At 43.0% G+C, this 20,870-nt stretch overlaps 1 protein-coding gene across 1 annotated transcript; it reads left to right on the top strand.

Moving 5' to 3' along the window:
• Nucleotides 1-296: 296 nt before the first annotated feature.
• zzz3 (zinc finger, ZZ-type containing 3) lies at nucleotides 297-18,997 on the top strand. Its single transcript, XM_070918960.1, has 12 exons — nucleotides 297-327; nucleotides 5,643-7,524; nucleotides 10,162-10,300; nucleotides 11,446-11,593; nucleotides 11,706-11,818; nucleotides 12,884-12,955; nucleotides 13,326-13,427; nucleotides 13,918-14,013; nucleotides 14,594-14,743; nucleotides 16,105-16,239; nucleotides 17,323-17,423; nucleotides 18,181-18,997. The coding sequence occupies exons 2-12, from the start codon at nucleotides 5,708-5,710 to the stop codon at nucleotides 18,323-18,325; spliced, it is 3,018 nt and encodes a 1,005-aa protein (XP_070775061.1). The 5' UTR covers nucleotides 297-327; nucleotides 5,643-5,707; the 3' UTR covers nucleotides 18,326-18,997.
• The last annotated feature ends 1,873 nt before the right edge of the window (nucleotides 18,998-20,870 follow it).

The raw sequence follows: 20,870 nt of genomic DNA, 5'->3' as shown, positions 1-20,870 counted from the left end.
AACGTTGTGGTCACCTTAATTTCGTCACCCTTATCTGATTTCTGTTAGGTAGAGTGGTTGTTAGATGAGAAACAAGGGACAAATTAGGAAAAAAAAAGTCAACTATGCCGTGTATTGCCCATCATGACAAAGTGTCACTAAATACTCATCAATTAAGCGAGGTGACCCGGAGATTGTGTGACCGATTGCACTCTTGGCAGGGGCAAAAATGTACAGTATAGTGTTGCATTTTGACGAGCGCGGTTGAATCGGCTCACACACCCCGACTAGTTGACTGGATTGAAAACATGGCTGCGGCCGAACGTGCAGCAAATTTACGGAAGTGAGGTATGTGTAATTCTTGAGCTACAAACGCTATTTAGAAGTGTACCTCCTGTTCGGTGCTTGTTGTACAGCAAATGACAAAACCTGAATTCGTTAGTCCACCAAAAATGTCTATGACCGGCATTGTTGGAAGTACACAAATACATCGGCAAAGTTATGCGCGGAACAATCAGCTAGCTTGGCTAGCTAATATTAGGCTGCCGCGGCTAGCCGTAGCTGCTAACTGGTTACCAACTGCCGTTATACCGCTTGGTTGCTAAGCATGCTGCTTGTGTCTGTGCGCAGCAGTTGAAATGTAAACCTCGGCGAAACATAATGTTAGTATCGATTCCCTCCTTCAGTATATGTATTATTGGTTGACTTGTCCGTATCAGTTGTCAAGCTAGTTTAGCTAACATGTACCCGATGTCAGTAAGCTAACGCAACTAGAGGGGCTACATCTGAAATCGCCACGATTCTTTTCTGCACGATGCAGTTAACAGCAAAACTAGCCGAGAAGAACTAGCGAAGGTAACGTTAGCCAACTTGGCTAACTAGTCGTTCACAAGAAAAAAAAAAGAAAATTGGCTTTGTTAGATTGTAGTGTACTTGTCCGTTGGGTGTCATGGGAAGCGTTTAAGATAATATTTGAATTTCAAGGGTGCAACAGTCTGCACCTTGGTGTCTCAAGCGTTAATGTTTTATATTTAGCCCAAGAGCTAACGGTAAGTTAGTTTGCTAAGGTTAGCCCGCTAAACGGCAAGCTAGGTTTAGTAACGTTTGCTTGGAAGTTGGTCCATGCTAACGTCTACCTGGTTCGCCAGCTCCATGAACCCACTGGGTTGTTTTGCCTAAACGTGTGGTAGGAGTTTTAATCCTGAACTTTAGAGTTCACCTGCTACAAACTAGTGTTAACTTAACCGGCGGCACGTGCAGCTGCAACGTTGTCTAGTCCCGCTAGTTTATCAGACTCCTCGTTCCTCCAACTTTGTCGACATTGAGCTCGCGGCAGCTGATTAGCTGGGATGTTGGGATTTGAGCGATTCTCATCGGTATGTATACCAACACCACTCCGTGGATTTTTTGTTGCCAGTAGGCCCCATGGAAGTGTTGAACTACAGGTCAGCAACAGAGATGAAAAGTCCAACACGACGGTAAAACAGCACAGAGCTTGTTTGTTTGTAATAAAGCAAAATTCTCATCCCAAACTCAGTTATGGACGTTAGCTTAGCTGGTTTGCCAACAATAGCCTTCACACTTAGCTTGTGAGGTGTGTGTGTTTACTTATGTACAGCTGGAGTTTACAGCCTTAAAATCTCATTGAAACAAATGTTTCGCTTAGTATGGCAAATGACCCATCTGCAAGTCCAGGTCTGTCATGATAATAGTAGTGTAATTACCACGTGTTAACATAACTTCACCACCAAACACGCGCTTTAGTGAAGAACAGGAAGTGGTTTGATTGAGAATTACAATCACACATGGGTCCTGTCTAGGTAGTTGCACTGACTAATAACAGGCTTTGACACTTTCTAAATGGATGGTTAACAAGCTGCATGTGAGCATAAGTTGTTATTTTCCTATTTATTATTAGCTGTCTTTACCATGTCGGGATCATTGGCGAGACATGGCAGTGTATTGTGTTAAGACTGTAATTAAGTTGCTCAAAGCTTATTACAGCAAAATGGTAAATTAGTACCTGAGGGATTTACTGTGAGGGACCTGGTGTGCTGAGATGGTCCTTGAAAGGACAGGGATTGTATAATCTCTCTTGTGTTTTATTCAGTAGAAGTTATCACGGTTACTTGTTTATGTAGGACACAAAAGATACCCACAAAAATATGACATTTCTCTCTGGATCACTAACTGAGCACTATCCACTGCCATATACCCACCAACAGTAGAGAGTGAACACAAATCAAATGCTGGTCTGTGGTGTAAAGCAGCAGTTCTCAACCTTTTTGGCTTTTGACCCCATAAAACAAAGCAATGTCTTCTTGCGACCCCTCGTCAGACATTATAGCCTTAGCGTTGACATGAGTTATAAGCAGTTCAACCAAAGACTGGTTTAGCAGTATCAGATTTTTAAATTTGAAGCACTTGAGTTACTGACGAGTTAAAAGTATCCAGTACTTCACGAGAAATAACAAAAATTGAATAAAAGTCTGAAAAATTCAGCAGTGTGTATCAGAAATATTTCAATAATAATACTTACTCTTTTTATCCCTCAGAATAATCTTTTCCAGGCATGGAACCACTGGCCTAAAGTATATCTATTTAAATGTTTGTAGCGTGTATACTTTGGGGGAATCTATGTTGTAACTTATGGTTTGATGCTAATTCACTACACATCCCACAGCCAAGGAAACCCCTGTCATTTAAGGAGTTTATTAATTATTTGCTCTCAGAAAGATGTAAAAAGTTCTTGCGTATTTACTTGGTAACAGTGTGCACTGGAAAAAAGCAAGCAATCCCTCACACTGTCTAACCACTTGCACTGTATTTTACGACATTCCAGTCATTGCACCTCTGTCAGGCGTGTTTTACATTAGTTGGAGCCTAAGCTTAGATAGGGTAGTCAGATTTTCAAAGTAATTACGACTTGCTTTGTATCGTACCATGGGCGCAAAACTTTTATTCTGATATTTCCAACAGGCACCTGAAGGCAGCATTAGCCGTGTATTGATTAATTATTAATTGAGGCCTTGCCAGTTATGCCAGCAATGTGTTAATTATTGGGACAAGGAAGTGTAAGCAAAATTTTCCTATAGTTATTCATCTAAACTGTAACCCTAATCATTTTGAAGTAGTGATTAGTTTTCTGGTTTTTGAGAGCAGGTCAGATGAGGAGGCTTAATTAGTTTTGTCGATTTGTGTCTGAGGGTAAGTGCTCAGTCTGAATAACCTTCCCCCTGCTCCCCCCTTTGTGTGTTTCTTTCTTTCTCGCTCTTATTTTATGCATGGACAAATCACATTAGCTTCCTCAGCTGGAGTCTTTAGCGGAGTGTGAGTAATAGGTGCATGTGGTATTTCTTATTCCAGGTGACTATTATGTTAGCTCCCTGAAGAAATATTATCAAAATGTATTTGTAGCCCCGGAAGCCACTGGCTTTGATGTTGCTGTGTTAGCACTGTGTCCCACACTGTGTCCCACACTGTGCTAACACAGGGAGGGAGGGATTGTCCGAAGAAAGGCAACAGAGAGCTTTTAAATCAGTTATGACAGAGGTCGGCCGACGGATTGATGTACTTGGAATTCATGTAAATGAGCTCCATGTCCGCAATGCTAATTGATGCAATAATGTCTTTATGACTATGTCTCATCTTCTGCAATACCAAGTGAGATCATCTTCCCCAGAATGTCACTTTAATACGACCTTTACCACGTCTTGTCTTCATTGTCGTCTGTTGTTAGATTTATTACTTGATGCTATCATCTAGAGGATACTTCAGTTCAGTTGTGTGACTGTGTGTAAGTGTGTGTTGATTGGGAATTTTGATGAATACACGTGTTCTAACCAGGGCAGGCCGTTTTCTTTATCCTCCCGATGTAACCTTAAAATTTCCCTCTGCTTTCATTAACTGCATGTTTAATAATTACTAATTACTGTATACCTAGATTAAGATTTATAGATGATTAAGGTTACAGTCGCAGACCTGCCCACTAAAATGAGTTGTTTTGTTGTTGGTTAATGTCTGGAAAATGGAGCAACTTAGTTTGTGTATTCTTTATTGTTCTTCACATCGATGAATTTCCAAAGCAACGTTAACGTAATCTCTATTATTTGAGGTGTTATTTGTAAAATGAAAGCTACTTTGCTATCAAGGTTTTAGTCTTCCCTCACCTTCCCGTTTTCCTTTTTCTTTTTAAATACATTGCTTTGTAACCGCTTCACTCTATGACCTTTATGCTATGTGCAGCATCAAAATACTGAGAGAAACCAGAATAAGATGGCTATATATATGTATGTATTTATATATGTTGATGACTAACCCAGCTCTGTTAATCAAGGTCTGTTGCCTCAATAGTAACCTTGATGTGAGTGAAATAAATGTAAAGTAAAGCTGTCTTGAGTGAAATTATAGTGTTTATGATAGATTGTCTGACCCAGATTACATTTGAATTTTTAGTGTCTGAAGACTATCTGTGAAATTGATTATTTAGTATAGAATAAGATATCCAAGATTGACTATTAGTGCCTGGTAGCATTTGAATTGTGTTAATTTTGACACTGTAAGCCAGGATTTCTGTTCTGATGCACAGTGATGTACTTCTTCTGCGGGATACCTCAGGCGACACACAGAGCGAGTTTGGGATGGCTTTGTTGTCCCTTAAATTGTGTCAGGAAGTGAATCGTCATGTGCTAAGCCTCTATGGTTGTCCACACTTTAAGCCTGTAAGCCTTGTGTAGGATTCTTGTTGTCAGAGCATTTCAATTTTTGTACGTTCTGATAAGTTGTGGAGGGATTGCAGCCCGTTAGTCCTCTGACACACCAGTTACAAAGAGATAAATAGCCTACAGTGTGTGATGACACACCTATGTCCGCAGTGTTATCTCTGCTGAATTGGGTGTAAGAATTACAGTGTATCTTCTGTGTCAGTCAACCACTAAACCATATTTATTCTTTGTGTGACAGAACAAGCAGTAATCTCTGCAGGAAGGAAATAAATATTCCCTTACTGAAACATACACACATTCTGTATGATTGCTTGTTTGCTATTATTTTTGGTTTTAATGTAGGTAGTCTACCTTTTTGTCAATCATCTGCTTTCCAGCTTTGGGGGCTTTTCCATTACTTAAAATGCTTGCTGCGCTGTAGTCACCTTTATCTCTTGAGTTACAAAGCACATACAGATGAGCCTCAAAGCTGTGACATTTGCGAAGTGTCGAAAGAGACTGTGTGATTGGTCTCTTAGGCTAGATGGAAGATTGGACCTTATTGTTTCTGTTTTATCTTGTGCCAGTATAAGATCTTCCACCTTTTTAAAATGTAGGTGGAAGGGCTGTAATTTGTACAGACCTGGGATAAGACATAGTTTTGCCTGTGGACAGAAGGTGTTGCTTAGCTACAATGACAGGAGAAATCAATACCCCTCTGGTGTGATCTGAGAAATGACCCGAGCGATATTTAACACAGGTCTTTTGTTGAATGCTTTTGTTTGAAACACCCCAAGGTACTGTTGATTTCATTTTTAGCTTGGCTGGCTGTTGAAACCAATCAAACCTATAGCTGGTGCAAAGGTAGTGCTTTGGTGTAACCACTGAGCTGTAAAGGTTTGCAGTTTTCAGTGATTATTTTGGCTTAATACAGTGCATATATCTGTGTGTGTTTTGCAGGTGCCCACATTCTGCTGCAGGGGAGAGAGCACCAGGATGAGGAGACTGTAGGCACACGCCGTAGTATGGCCGCGTCCCGTTCCTCGCGTGTCACAAGGTCGTCAGTGGGGCTCAATGGATTGGATGAGAACTTTTGTGGTCGAACCCTCAGGAACCGCAGCATCGCCCAGCCGGAGGAGACCTCCGTGTCTCCGCCAACTAGGGCCCGCTCGCCCAAGAAGAAGCAGGAGTCGAAGCAGGACGGCAAGCAGGAGTCGAAGCAGGACGGCAAGCAGGAGTCGAAGCAAGACGGCAAGCAGGAGGGCAAGCAGGAGTCGAAGCAAGAGGGTAAGCAGGAGTCGAAGCAGGACGGCAAGCAGGAGTCGAAGCATGACACCAAACAAGACGTTAAGCAGGAGTCAAAGCAAGACGTTAAGCAGGAGTCAAAGCAAGACGTTAAGCAGGAGTCAAAGCAGGACTCCAAGCAGGAGTCAAAGCAGGACGCGAAGCAGGACACACAGCAGGATGGCCAGCAGCAGGCCTCATTGCAAGGAAAGGTAACTGACCCAAATGCTTCTCCAGCTGAGGCGGAGCAATGGACCAGCTCCAGGAAGCGGGGCGTGTCCTGTTTAGAAAAAGACATTAGTCCTGAGAACTGTGATAGAGTGAAGGGGGCGCGGGATGCCTGTCCTCAAATCAAAAGGGCCAAGCGGTGCTCCCGCTCTGGAGAGTCTCAGGGACACGAGGAGGACCCTGAGCCTTTGAAACCTGAAAGTCCAGTCTCTGTCCCAGAGCCTAACAAGGACAACAGTTGTGAAGAACTTCCCAGCCAAAACTCTGCTAACACAGCTCCTGCCTCACCTGTCCTCAGTAAAGAGGATTGTGAGCTGACAGGTGGGAAGGCAGAGGATGGCCATGTGGAGTGTGAGGGGGCAGCTCAGCCCCCAAATGCTCACAAGGCCTCGAATGGACTCAAAGAGAATAAAGCAGAGGAACCTAGCACACTGACTGAAGAGCCTAGTGCAAATCCCACCTCTGCCACCAACTGCCCGTCTCTGCTCAACGGTAGTCAGACGGGGGCTCCCTCATCCCCTGACCCTGCTGTGCCTTGTAGAAACTCTGTCCCTGTGCAGGTGGAGGTCTCTGGCTCAGGGGAATCGCCAGCCTCATCTGCGCAGACAATTGAGGCTGTTCCAGAGGATCCTGTCCCTGAGTTGATAGTGGCCAAGGAGCAGGAGGTGGAGGAGGTGGAGGTTGACGTGGTGGGCGACTCGTTGTGTCTGGCCCACGAGGAGCAGGTGATGGAGAGTGAGAATGACACCAACGGCCGGCCGCTAACACCAGTGCAGGAAGCTGCTGCCTCCACCTCCTCCACGACCATCAACATAAACAGTAGTCCAATCAACAACAACAACAGCAACTCAGGAGAAACTACACCCCCACTAGCAACAACCCCCTCCCCCACAGAGCCAGGGTGCAACCCCTCAATATCCAGCACGCCCCCCTCTTTCACAGAGCTCTACGAACACAGATACACCCTGCGGACTTCACCCAGGAGGGCTGCCACCGGTGGCAAGGCCTCCTCCTCCAAGCTCAGCTCTCCTCCCAGAGACAATGGTCCCTTGAGGGAAGAGGGGGAGGTGGTGGTTGGGCTGGAGGAGGATTGTCCTATGGTGGAGGAACCTGCTCCCTCAGACTCTGTTGGCCCCTCCTGTGAGGAGCTGGTCTCTGTGGAAACTGGGGACAGGGCAGGTGGTGAGGATGGTGGGCCTGTGGAGGGCAAAGAGGCCGAGAGAAGCAAGGAGCTGACACAGAGCCACGCTGCAGAGGAGGAGGAGGAAGAGGAGGAGCCAGACGTGTATTACTTTGAGTCGGACCACCTGGCTCTTAAACACAACAAAGAGTATGTGGAAGCTCCCCGGGGATTCTGCGCTCTCCTCATCTTTTGTTGATGTAGCTCTCACACATGTTGTTCACTGTATGCTGTGATCATTGCGTTACTTATGGTCTTTGGTTTTGAATGAACCACAGATGCATTTGAGTTGAGGAGGATTTATATGTGCCAAGAATATTATGATGTTTTGAAAGTGCTTAGTGTGAAATACGTAGGAGAATCAGTCTTATTGTATCCAAAACTATGCTTGTGTCCTGATTATTTAAGCTACTTCAGTAGTTCTCAACCTTTTTGGCTCTGGTGTGACCCCCTCCTCACAGGTTGAATATGTTCATGAGTTATTTTTCTCCTCTAAACCTTTTAGATTGTTTCATTTAAATACCAAAATGGCGACGGCCAAAATGCCAAACTTGAGGCTGCAAAACGGTAGTCCACAAACCAATGGGTGTCGTCATGGTGGCTACGTTGACTTATGACTTGACTTATATTTGTCTATTTTATATGTAAATGTAAGGGGGGGGGGGGAAATCATTGTTAGCCTTTTTGGTTAGCAGGCACTCATCCCTTACTTCCAAAAACAAATGAAAGAAAACATGGAATTGGCATACAAGTGTAACTGGGTTTTTACACCACCAACGCATAGACAGAATGTTTAATTATCACATTTATTTTTGGAGTCTTTCATTTGTTATGGGAAAATCAGTGAGCATCCAACTGTAGCTCCTGTCTTATTGTTCAGGTTTTACATGTTTCAGCATTTAATTTCCACCTTCAATCTGGTGCTGTGATTGTGTGAATTAGCTGCCAATTGTCCAGGGATTGGATGTTAAAATTACTCCTCTGATTGCCTCTGTTTTCTCAGTAAGATGAGGATATGGTGTGTTGTTTTTTTTCTTTTTCAGGGGGAAATGATTTTTCAGTGTCAGGCTTTATTCCTTGTGTTGTTGACAGTTGTCATGCGAGATGGGATGTTGATGTCTGTGGACAGGTCCCATGCTGCGCTCAGTCGGGCACTGCTAACTGCACTGTGGCAGGGCAGCTGATTCATGATGCATCATCATAGGAGGAGGGGCAGAGGGCTGTGGGGGCTTGGAGACATCATCAGCTGAGGTCCCTTTGTCTTTGACACCAGTATTGGTGATCGTTTCAAATTTGGAGATTGACTATAGAATAAGATTTCACTGCTCTCGTATTTCAACGTAATTCGATCAAGGTCTGTGACATGCCAAGTTTTAGGTTTCTGCTGAGTAAGGAGAATTTGTGAAGGCTCAGATCAATACAGTGAGGAGTCATTTTTAGGGAAGCATGACTAGGCATTTTACAGTTGCTCAATATGGAGAATTGACATGACTAATGATGTATACACAGAACATCTTGTATTTGCATCTTTCAGCTCTGTCTAGTTTTACAGTTCCCTCTACCTACCAGAAGGCTGTCCTTGATTATCAGTCATTAACATAGCAACACTATTGCCCTGGCCGGCTTTTCATTTGGCACCAGTGTTTGTCAGTGGACCTTGGGCCCAGTAGGTGGCAATGGAACACCAGGCTTGTCCCTGGACACCTGGAGGGAGTCCAGAGTGCTGAGAAGCACAGCCAAGTCCTGCTCATTTCCCTCAAACAGATTAATGCACAGATCATCTGTTTATCTGAGGAAATCAGCATGCTTTCTTTTGCAGAGACCTTACATTTGAATCAGAGTCACTCTGTAGTACAGAAAGCAAGCAGGAGTATGTTTTGGTACCACTGCTGCAGAGACAGATTTACAGTTTGCCTTGAAGCAGAGCAATGCTGTACAAGGTCACCAGAGCTTTGCGTAGTGTAAAAGGACGGTGTCTGTAACTAATGAAGGGATTCGAGGTTAAACATAGTTGACGCGTTTGAACGTTTTGCTTGTAGGATTTTCAAACCACCGGCAGCCGTTGAATAAATTGTGTCATGTGCATTGATTTTCATTCATGTCCTGTTAGGGGAGATTGATCCACTCTGCTTCACTGAGCACCTGCAGTAGGTTGTAGCCATGTAGGATGCTGTCACAATCCTGTCGATTCCTGCAGCTCTGCTCACACTGTAAGGCCTCTGAGTCAGTACCACACTTAGTCACTGACAGCTCAGTTTGCAGTTCTCCTGTTGCCCCAGAGGGTGTGAGTGGAAAGGTCAGCATGGAAGGCTCCTCAAGCACTACAAAAGCCCAAGTGTTTGTCATGCAAAGGTTTTTATATTGCTGTAAAATCACAGAGTGCACAGTTACAGATCAAAACCCTGTTTTAGAGGGTGAAGTGTATTTTCTCTTACCATTTGAATTTTTATTCACCAGCTGCAGTTCTTGATGGGCTACACTAGAAAAGAAACTAATGGTTTTAGGTAATTGCCAAAGCAGCTGGTTTTAGATGCATAATTTCCAGCCACTGCCAAGACCTCTAGCACACACAAACACCTGTAAACACATTATTTGCAAAATAGGTGGTAAGGATTGGGGAATGGCTCATGTCTTGTGCAAGTATTTAGGCTCTCAGCATCATGGTTGAATTATGCATGGTCTGGGGTCTAAAAGTTTGATGCATTGCAGCATTGTAAGTGTCAGGTTAAATAATGTAAGCAGTCCCTTCCTTCCACATTTGTCTAACCTCGCTTCCCTCCGTGTAAGTTATCAGAGGCTGCTGCAGACCATCGGAGTTCTTGAGGCCCAGCGCACGCAGGCCATCCTGGACCTGGAGACGCTGGCGCGTCAACAGAGAGAGGCACTCACTGATCCCATCAGCTTTGTGGAGCAGCTGCAGAAACGGGTAACAGACAGTGTCCTTGTTTCTTAACTCTGTGTCCACTTTATTAGGTACACCCGTACAGTCTAACTAAATTAATGTAAATGGGAAAGGACAAACAATTACAATCACCTCAATATAATGTTGTACAACACCATCATTAACTATGACCTCAATAAAAACGTGTAATTGAATTTATACATTTCTGAGAACATTATGAGCTCGGTAAAGATTGATGTTATATAAGGGGCCACTGAGAATGTTTTTTTATGTGTACAACAAACAACTTATGCAAATGAGTTGTATAAAATGTGCAAAGACAACGTGCATGTTTTAGTAAAGTTAATTTACTTTTAATCAACCTCTCTCTGAGACGTGGCGCGAAAGATCTTGTTCTTGGTTTTTGCCTGAGGAGTACCTTGCTGGTTGAAACATTGCTTGAATAAATATTTGGGAGCTTGTAAAATTCAATGTGCAGACCAGGACTCCTTTTCTACTATATCACTATTTTTTGTGCTGCACCTGTTCACAACTGGGCCAGGATTTGCACATTGTCCACCTTTTCTACTTGAGATATTTTTGACTACTTACTCAGTAAAATATCAAGGTAAATTAATTAATGAATTAGTGCAGTCAGGTGAATGTACCTGATGCAGGTCTTAAGGCAAGAACCTGCTTAACAATAACATTTTTTATCATAAGCATATGTGAATGTGTTTGCACAGAGACTGATACTGCGTATACAAGAAAAAGAAAATGAGAGTGTGATCATATCATGTGGTGAAAGTTTTAGTAAAGCTCCTTATGAAGATGGAGGCCCTCCACAGCACACGTTTGACCATCCATCTCTTGAATCTATACACATGAATCACTAAAAAGCCCCTGTTGAGGGAGCTATTTGAAAAAAATCTCAAAAAATGACAGTAATATGTGCCAACTTGAATTATGTTAAGCAATGACTAGACTGAAGGCAGGATTATAAAAGGACGAATTACAAAGTTATCATATAAGAATACCCAACAAAAGTAGAAAATTGCCCAAAAGTTTGTCTTGCAGCGTCTGTTGGTTTCTCATGTTGTGATATATCTAACCTTTTTTGCGTTATGGGTTAGAGAAGTTATGAGGTTATTTGTTAATGGATTTCGACGCCCGATTCTTGTGACCCTCAGGTGAATTTGGGCTTGCCGTGTCCTCAGCGAGTCGTCCAGCTCCCTGACATTGCGTGGGAGCAGTACACCTCAGGCCTCGGTGACTTTGAGAGAGAGTTCTGCGACAAGAAACGCAAAACCAGGCGGCTAAAGCTGATCTTTGACCAAGGCATGTATACTTTTTATTTGCCTTTTATCTTGGTGTAAATATTCTCATCAAAATAAACACAGATTTTTTTTGCCATTTAAAATGACTAATTCTGATCATTTCCTCCTTTCAGGTTTGCCAGCCCGACCAAAAAGTCCCGTGGAGCCCAAGAAGGAAGGCGAATCCTCCACCATGTACTCCCCTCTGCCCACTAGTGACGCTCTGGAGAACGGCAGGCAAGCGCAGGTATGACTCTGCCTCTTTACTAAAATAATCTGCACAACACACACACTCCGCTATATATCTTTAGTGCAGATGTAGCTACATCCGTTCCTAACTGTAGCTGGTGAGTCACCGACCTCCTGCAGGTTGGCCTACAAATCATCACGTTATCATCACACACACTGCCTGGCCTCCTCCAACCTCATCTCCCCCATTCTTACTCCTCGGCAGAGTTAAGCATGCAGCGCATGTGAGCACAAAAGATGGTATCTATGGAAACATGAGGAGCCTGCCTCTCTGTTATGTATGTGGGTCTTTTTCCCACATTGTATTGGCAGTAAGGTTTCAGTTTTAATTGATTGTTGGCATTAGACAGTAGGCTTGGGCAATATGTATTTTTTCATACCCTCCTGACATTTCACCAGGGTATACGGTCGCAGCGCTTCCTGCCCGGCCTGCTGCTGCTCCTCTCGTGGTCACTTCTCCTCCGGAGCCGCTCTGAGCTAGGCGGACAGGCAGGGTCTCCGCAGGGCCTGGCTCCGAGGCTCCGTAGTAATGTTATCCCCACCACTCACAGTCGCCAACTTTCTCAGCTCAGCTGCCTGTTCCACCAGTAGAGACTAACCTCTGGTGGCACTTGCTGTGCACTACAATACATCACATCACTACAACATCTCTGTATCAGTAGAGGAGTGTATTTTTGACGGTATTGAAAATCTAAATACCCTGGTATACCGTAATACCTTGATACCACTGAGGCCTGTTAGACAGCGCCATGTATTTAGCACTAAGCAAACAAGTCCTTGATTATTCCTGTTGCTCTCTCTGTTTATATTGTGAAAGCACATTTGCTTTCTCCCGGATTACCCTCTGAAGTCTAACAGGATTTTGTTTGTCAGTCAAAAGAGTTGCTGTTTTTCTGCGTCTTCCCAGTGACAAATCTCGAGTCACATCTTTTGTCCGTCAAACTGATGGATTCAGTGTGCCAGGCAGATCATATGCACAGATCTCTTCAAATGGTGGAGTGCCCATTATTTTTGTATCGTCTCAGTCTTTTAACATGGCTGTCGCTCGTGTTTTCTTTGACAGATGATCAGGGGGAGGATTTGTCACCCAAACAAGTCTGACACATTTAACCAGCTGTGGACTGTGGAGGAACAGGTAGGTGGCAAGTGTGTAAGATGTTGCACTGTATTTTATCAGAATGAGTGTGTGAAGAAACGCTTGATGACACTAGTATTGAAACATGTTTTGGTTATTTGGTGATTGATTGATTGATTTATTAACACATTTCTCACTTTTTAGAAAAATATTCTAAATGTATTATTAAATATCTAACATATTTTGTGAAATGATGAATTACAATCTCTACATTTACCCACCTGTTTTTGAATGGTGCATATCTGGTTTGTGAAAAAAGCATATTAGATACATTAAATAGAAATGTACCAGTGCTGCGTATTATCATTTACGCAGTAAAAACAAATGTATCCCTACTTGTTTTCACCGGCTGTTTTGTCTATTTTGGTAGAAAAAACTGGAGCAGCTTCTTGTTAAGTTTCCTCCCGAGGAAGTCGAGTCCAGAAGATGGCAGAAGATTGCTGATGAGCTCGGCAATCGAACAGCAAAACAGGTGACAAAGAGAGTCGGGATTAACTGAAAAAAATGCATGTTTGTTTTATCCACACTTATGACATAGTTCAGAATATTTGGTTTATTTGTACATAATTATAAAAACATAAGAACAAATTACAGAATTTGCTATGACTTGAGAAAGAATTCACCTCAAAGAAGCCACAAACTTGATGACAACCTGACTTGGCTAAAAGTGTATGTCGCCAGCTAAACAACATATTTTCAGTTGTCTTTGAACCGGTTGCACCACTGTCCACGTTTGTTTTTACTAGCATGTCCTGACATTGATATAGCTGTGTGTCTTTGCTATGGAAGGAAACTGTTAAATTGAGTGTGGCAGTTTGCAAAAAGGCAAAGACATACTTGTGTGTTAACTGCACCCCCTGCAAGTACCTGGATCACACATTTGCGTGACCTCAATTACTTCAAGCAGCTGTTCCTCAGTTGGAAATCATTAACGCAGCCATTTTTCTGTTAAAACATTCCAGGTTGCCAGTAGGGTTCAAAAGTACTTCATCAAACTGACAAAAGCTGGTATCCCTGTGCCTGGAAGAACACCCAACCTGTGCATGTACACTAAAAAGGTAATTTACCTATTTACCAAACCCCGAACTGAGTTAACTAATGTCAATTAAACAAATTATTTTCTTCTTGAATGTTAAGTGTCTGTAAGTAAGGAGTGGGCAATTAGTTCCCTGGTGTGTTTTGATTGTGGGGGATTGTGAAATGTTCTCAGAGCGAACACGTACATTTGAAAAATAAACTGCACTCTGGTGAACAAACATATCTTAACTGCAATATCTCGTTATCTGTCAGCCAACATAAGCTGATACCGACGTAGCTGTGATGATAAAAATCAGCTGGTAATATCAGCTTATATTGTGTCATCATTTGGCAAAAAAAAATGATTGCAAGCACTTCAGTATCCATTTAACAAAATCTGTTCATTGTGTTGAGCATCAGTGTCATTATTTCTTATCTAATTTTGCATACTTTTGCCACATCAAGGTATATTGATATTGGAAAGTATTGCCCAGCCCTACTTTTAAGCATGTGCAAAAGTGCTATAATTTTAATATTGACTTCTAAGAAATGACTGTGGATGTTTAAGGGGACCTGTTTAAAACTGCCTGCTCTTATAACTGTACCTGTTTTGTTCCTCAGGCATCCAGTAAGAGGCAGCACCACCTTAACAAGCACCTGTACCGGCCGTCTACTTTCCTGACCTCCTATGAGCCTCCAGTCTTCATGGATGAAGACGATGAGCGCTCGGCTTATTACAGCAGCGTGCAGGACCCCTCTGCTGATGACTCGGTCAGTCCTCTGTCACATCACAGAACACTAATAACTCGAGGCCGCACTGCTTGTTCTTTATTTCTAAATATACGTCTTTCTGCACACGTCCAACTCCCATTTATTTTGTCCTGGGAGTTTGTCTTGTAACTGATTATATTCCCCTGACTTTGTCGTGTCACTGATCACCGACCAGACTGTGGTACTTTGCTGCTTAATTAAGGTAATCACAAGCTCACATTTCCTCGTCTCTCTCTCACCGTCCACAGTCTAACCCCCTCTTCCTCATGTAAGATAAAGACGGGGGAAAAAAAGCACGTTATGTGCCTTGGGGAGCTTGTTTTATACCTGACCAGTTTATTTAAATCCATTCCAGACAAGGCAAAGCAAGAAACTGCGCCCATGCTCCGTGCCTTGTCACTTACGTCTGCTTTCATATGACAGACTGTCCCTCTCCCTCTTAACATCCACCTTTGGATGAAATAAGGCATTTGGCCCTTGATCATGCACGTCTGAACCCTTTTTTTCCAGCTTCAATCATGGCAGCATGTACATTTGAAAACGGCTAAATCAGAGCAGGGGGCCCGGCCAGCCTCGCCTCTCCTCTGTTTCCATTTGAACTGCGCGACTCCTGACTCTCGCCGTTACCCGAGCGCTGACATTTTCTTTTTCTCCCTTTGATGGCAGTAGCCTTTTAAGTAAAACCGGGTCGCTGTGCCCTGCTGAGAACACAGGCTGCTGGCTCCACCGGCAAGCAAAACCTCTGACACCGCCAGCACGAAGTAAAGTCATGAAGGTGTTTCCAGCATGGGCCACAATCATTTCTCACTTCACCAGGTTGTCCCTTACTTCGTCCGTGTTTGCAGGAAGGAATGACAGTCTGCTGAGGGCAAATTCTCACAAAGCCATTTCCTGTCAAGACCCGGAAGTGGGACTGATGGTTTTGACAATAAAATGGTGCACTTAGCCACTTTTTTCATTTCTGAAGCCCCCCGTAAGAAGGTGGAGGTTTGTATAGGCTAGAGCTAGCAGACGTCAGGTGCCTTTGTGAAGGAGACACAGGTTTGCACTCGTACTTTCAGCTGACTACAACATTGCTGCCCAAACAGAGGAAAACCTAGACTGGTTTTTATGGATACGTTGCTCTTGTTCAGCTAAAATTAGATTGATCAATAGTGGCAGCAAATATGTCTGCAGGGTATAAAACATCTAGAGATACATGACTCAAGTGATCAGATTGGATCACTGGAGTCATGTAGAGATGTTTTGTCTGTGCATGTCCTGATGCCTATCAGCCATCTCCTCTTTGTTTTTTTTTATTTCTGTGAGTGTGCACGTTTATGAATCTGTGTGTGTTTGTCTTTCCCTCCCCTTACACTTAGGACGAGGAGGGTATACCTGTGGAGTTAAGAAATCTGCCAGAATACAAAGAGCTTTTAGAGCTGAAGCGACTGAAAAAACAGACGCTCCAGGAGATCCAGGAGGACAAGGCCGTGGTACGGCACGTAGGCTACAAGGTGAAGACACACTGACAACATTAAAGCCAGTTTTCTACACACCTGTACACCTGCCCTCAATGTTCAAGGGGTAATGTTGTCCCATCCCATGAGTCAGAGGGATTATACTGCAAGTTGGTCAAGAGGGACAAAGTTTGTGTCCCAATTACATATAAACACAAGCACAAAAAACAGTACGAAGAGTGTTTAAAAAGGACTGCGTCCACCTTTTAGAGTTGATAAAGTTGCCACAATGCAGCACACAACAAAAACAGAGGAGGATGTCAAATAGGAGAAAGATGTTGCATCTGTTTACAGCTTGGAATCAAAAAATAAACCACTGAATGATAGAAAATGCATGTTTTACTTTATTTGTGGCATTTTCAAGCTTCACATTGGAAATAGATTACAGCAGTTGTAGCTTGATTTGACATTTCAGAATCACAATCAGAAACTGTTTATTGCCAAGTAACATACATTACAAGGAATTTGCTGTGGTCTGAAGGTGCTATTGTTTTGATAACAAATAAGTAGAATATAAAAGCTAAAATAAGAATAAGAATAAAAATTTAAAAAAAACAGTGCAGTGACCTGAATAAAGTAAAGTGTCCAGATAAAGTGTCCAGTAGGGGGTGGGTGCGTTAATGTAACGCAGGGGGGACAGGGGTGATGTACGTTAATATAACGTATAAGTAGTGTTTGTGTGTGTAGTGCGCTCTTCCTGAAGTCTACAACCATCTCCACTGTCTTTGAAGCGTTAAGCTCCAGGTTGTTGTTGTTGCACCAGGTCACCAGATGGTCAACCTCCCACCTGTAGGCAGACTCATCCTCTCCAGGGATGAGTCCGATGAGGGTGGTGTCGTCCGCGAACTTCAGGAGCTTGACGGACATTTCACATTATTAGTATTATACTAATATAGTGTTACTGTAGTATTACCATTTCAGAAATACTAGCTTATCCGTGACACTTTATGTGTCTCATAAAGACATTCAGATGTTATTGTCTAAAGAAATCAAAGACAGTTTTTACCAGCATTGAATATACGTTTTATACGGTTCCAAAATTATGTTCTGAAGGTGTGCGTGTGTGTGTGTTTTGTGCAGTGTGACGTCTGCGGCATGGAGCCCATCCAGGGAGTGCGGTGGCACTGTCAGGATTGTCCGCAAGACAACTCAGTCGATTTCTGCTCCAACTGCTCCGACTGGTGAGACATTTTTCAGTTTTGCTGAAGTGATGATGGATCTTTGTATTTGTGAGGTGTTCAATTCACTTGATTCACCAAAAACTGACTTGTTTTGTTATTTTATTCATAAACAGTTTTTAATAGATTTACAACAACCAAAATATTATGGCTATGGATGTCGCAATCAAGTTTTTTGTTTTGTACTGTATTTGCTATTAAGAAAGAGAGGAGATATGTGTTGAGAATCTTTGAATTTTGCCACCCTCAGTATCTGAACTCACACAAATTATTTCATGAAATAATTTCAAATCATTTTTACGCAATCTAATATTCACTTGTGTATGCAGATCGCACTGTAGAGCCCTGCTGTGATAAAGGAGAGCAGTGCCACAACACTAGCAAGCTGAGGTGGACAAAATGCAGCAGAATACAGTAAAGAAAGGATCTGCATTTTAATCTGGTTAATATTAGCCGATACCAATCTATTAAAAAATGCCAGTCATCAGTGCTGATATCAATCCAACGTCCATAATTATCATGACATATATCGAAAATCCAACAAGTGCTCTGTGCTATCTGTATAGATGACAAAACATGGTACGGTCAGCAGGTATTGGTTTTGAATACACAGCCCAGTTGAAGTTGAAGTCAGTAAAATAGTTTAGCTGCTCTTTTCTCTGATGTTTATGAATTCTTCCTTCACCACGGGATCGTTAGACAGCCAAGACAGTGGCTCTTAAACTGACAACATTTCCCCTTTTTCCCTCTCGTCTTCCAGCTTGTTCAAGACCGAGACCCACAAGCCTAACCACCACTTGGAACCAGTGCACCAGACAGACACCTTTCTGGACAGGGACTACTGCCTGCCGCAGAGCACGGGCTACAACTACCTGGACCCTAACTACTTTCCAGCCAACAGATGACAGGGTCCCAGGCGCCTCTAGCTCCAGGCTCTCTCCACATATCCCACAGGCCACTCTGTGCATGGCTCCATCCTCCAAGTCCAAGATAACCGCTTAACCCGCCGCCAGGCAGGAAGGCCAGCAGGCAGGCAGACAGCCAGGGGCCTCAGAGCAGACCACGGTGCTGCTGGTGGTTGGGGGGGCTGTTGGTAAACTGGCCTCCCTGACTAAAGCAAAGGGCGGCCATGTTGGTTCCTCAGAACAAGGGGGAACCCCGCTCCACCTCAGCCAGGTTAATCAATGGATCTGTGATTTGAACACACTATTTTTAAAAAAAGAAACAAAAAACAAACAGAAGGCACACCGACATTCCCGAGCTCTGTGACTCCAGGAGGGCCGTCCCTCTTCCCCTCACCGCCCTCCAGTTACCTCCCTGTGCTGCTTCAAAACTGGAGAGTTGACGATCAGTCTGGCGAAGCGCCACCTAGTGGAGATGTGTGGTCATAGTGGACTGTGAAGTCATCAACTGAGATACACAAAGGCGGTTTGTATGTGTGTATGTGGTCTCCGTGTTATGCAACAGTGAAAACAATGTTCTAGCTAGGTATCCGTAGATTGAGTATTTATGAGTCGCAGCCTCCTCAGCGGGAGTTGCGGCTGCTGCGAGAGAAGTTAGGCGGTGTGGAACTTGACGCCGAGGTCGGTGTGTTTTTGGCTGCAGACTGTAGGAAGTTCTGCTGCTGACCCACATGACGTTCTGCAGACACACCTGTATGTGTTAACAGGATTGTGCGCCATGTTTCAGCATGGAGCCATCCCTACCACTGTCACACAACGCTGCTCTTTACTCCCCCCTCACCTCTCAAACACACACACTTTCATCTGTATTTCCTTTCCCTTTGCTCTCTCCACTAAAACATGTCTAACAAGGAAGCACTACAGAGCGGAGAGCAAATGTTTTTGAAGGCAGGCGAATGGGAATGTATGGAAAAGTACACAAGACTGTGTTTTTGTTTTCAGTTTTCTTTTCTCCTCCCCCAATGTGTGCCGTTGTTGATCATGTTGAGTGTACAAGTATATGGTGAAAAGTAGCCAGCGATAGTTGCTGTGTGCCATTTTTAAAAGAGAAACTTGTTTTTTTTTCTTCTGGGGGAATTCCACCTCTGAACCTGGCCACAACTTCTCCGTTCCCACGGGGCGCCATCGACCCACATTATCCCACGTTATCGATCCAGTCATCATGCCTCTAGATCTTCTTTAATTTTGCAGTCCACTTTAAAAAGGTCCATTTAAAAGATTGTATTTTTATTAATCTATTTAAAAAAAATGAATTGAGGTAGAGGTTGGTGCCTCCACAGTGGAACAACCCACACAATTTTATACACATAGATTTTGTTGTGCTTGAGTAGACACCATTTTGTATGGTTTTCGTCTCCTTCCTTCACCCCCTTTGCCCTGCTTCAATATCTGTGTATAACAGTCTGTTCTTATGTAAAAAAAAAATAAAATAAAAAATAATGTAAAAAAAATGCTAGAGGAGAAATGTGGAAATAAAAGTATGTGAAAATAGTGTTTCTACACCTGTGGTTCCTGTTTAATTATTATTATTCTTGAAGGTCACTTCAACTATTAGTCGATAGTTGATTTGATTAGTTCAGAAAAAGTAGTTGAAGATCTGTGATGTGAGTTGCTGCTGTGTTTGTAATCTTTAGACATTTGGTCGAACAACAAGACATTTGAAGAGGTCTTCTTGGACCTAACCCTAAACCAAAATGATTAATCGATTAACTGAGAAAATAATGAGTAGATTAATTAATAATGGAAATGATCGTTAGTTGCAGCCCAAGTGCAATTGTGGCTAATTTGCTTGTTTTGTCCAAAATCCAAAGATGCTCAATTTACATAAAAAAAACTAAAGCATCATGTTTGAGAAGCTGGGACCTCTAAATATCTGACAAAATGTTCTACATTTTCATAAACTTTAATATCTGTGAAAAGTCGAGAGTTTTTGATGAATAAGACTTACTGTAGAAGTAATTGTTCAGTATCAAAAGAAAACTGAAAATGTGTTTTCCCAGAATAATGCCAGACTGGTTACCGTTCATTTGCAGAGAATCACAATGAATGACTAATTTAACACCTCTTCTACCTGCGAAAAACAATTAAAATGCTGTTTGTTCGTCTGTGTTTTTTTCAAATAGTGATGTAAAAGAGGATTTCTTTATAGCAGTTTCGAAACCTGCAGACGTTGTCAAGAAGATGTGAAAATGTTCCCTTTATGTGCCCTTTGGTGGTCACTTCAAACACTCCCTGACACATCGAGTGCTGCAGTTAAAGGTCATTTTGCTGATGTTTGGATCCACCCATCGTATCGGCTTAGAGGCGGACACACTGACCCCTCATCACTTTATTACCGTTCATATAATTTCAGCACCTTTTTTGTTGCGATCTTCTCACCAGCAGATGGGGCTATCAGATCAGCTGTGACCATTCCCTGTCCTCTCACTCACACACAAATCACCAAAGCACACACTCAGAAATCCTCCATTTAGCAAATGCACTGGCT

This window comes from Enoplosus armatus, chromosome 14 (assembly GCF_043641665.1).
Source record: "Enoplosus armatus isolate fEnoArm2 chromosome 14, fEnoArm2.hap1, whole genome shotgun sequence".
Classification (NCBI taxonomy): domain Eukaryota; kingdom Metazoa; phylum Chordata; class Actinopteri; order Centrarchiformes; family Enoplosidae; genus Enoplosus; species Enoplosus armatus.
Note: the sequence above shows the minus strand (reverse complement) of the source record. Positions and strands in the feature narration are given on the sequence as shown.

Coding starts and splice junctions, on each gene's coding strand:
- zzz3 (XM_070918960.1), top strand. CDS start 5,708: ATGGCCGCGTCCCGTTCCTCGCGTGTCACAAGGTCGTCAGTGGGGCTC. Junction 10,301..11,445: donor TGGAGCAGCTGCAGAAACGG/GTAACAGACAGT, acceptor TGTGACCCTCAG/GTGAATTTGGGCTTGCCGTG. Junction 16,240..17,322: donor TACGGCACGTAGGCTACAAG/GTGAAGACACAC, acceptor TGTTTTGTGCAG/TGTGACGTCTGCGGCATGGA.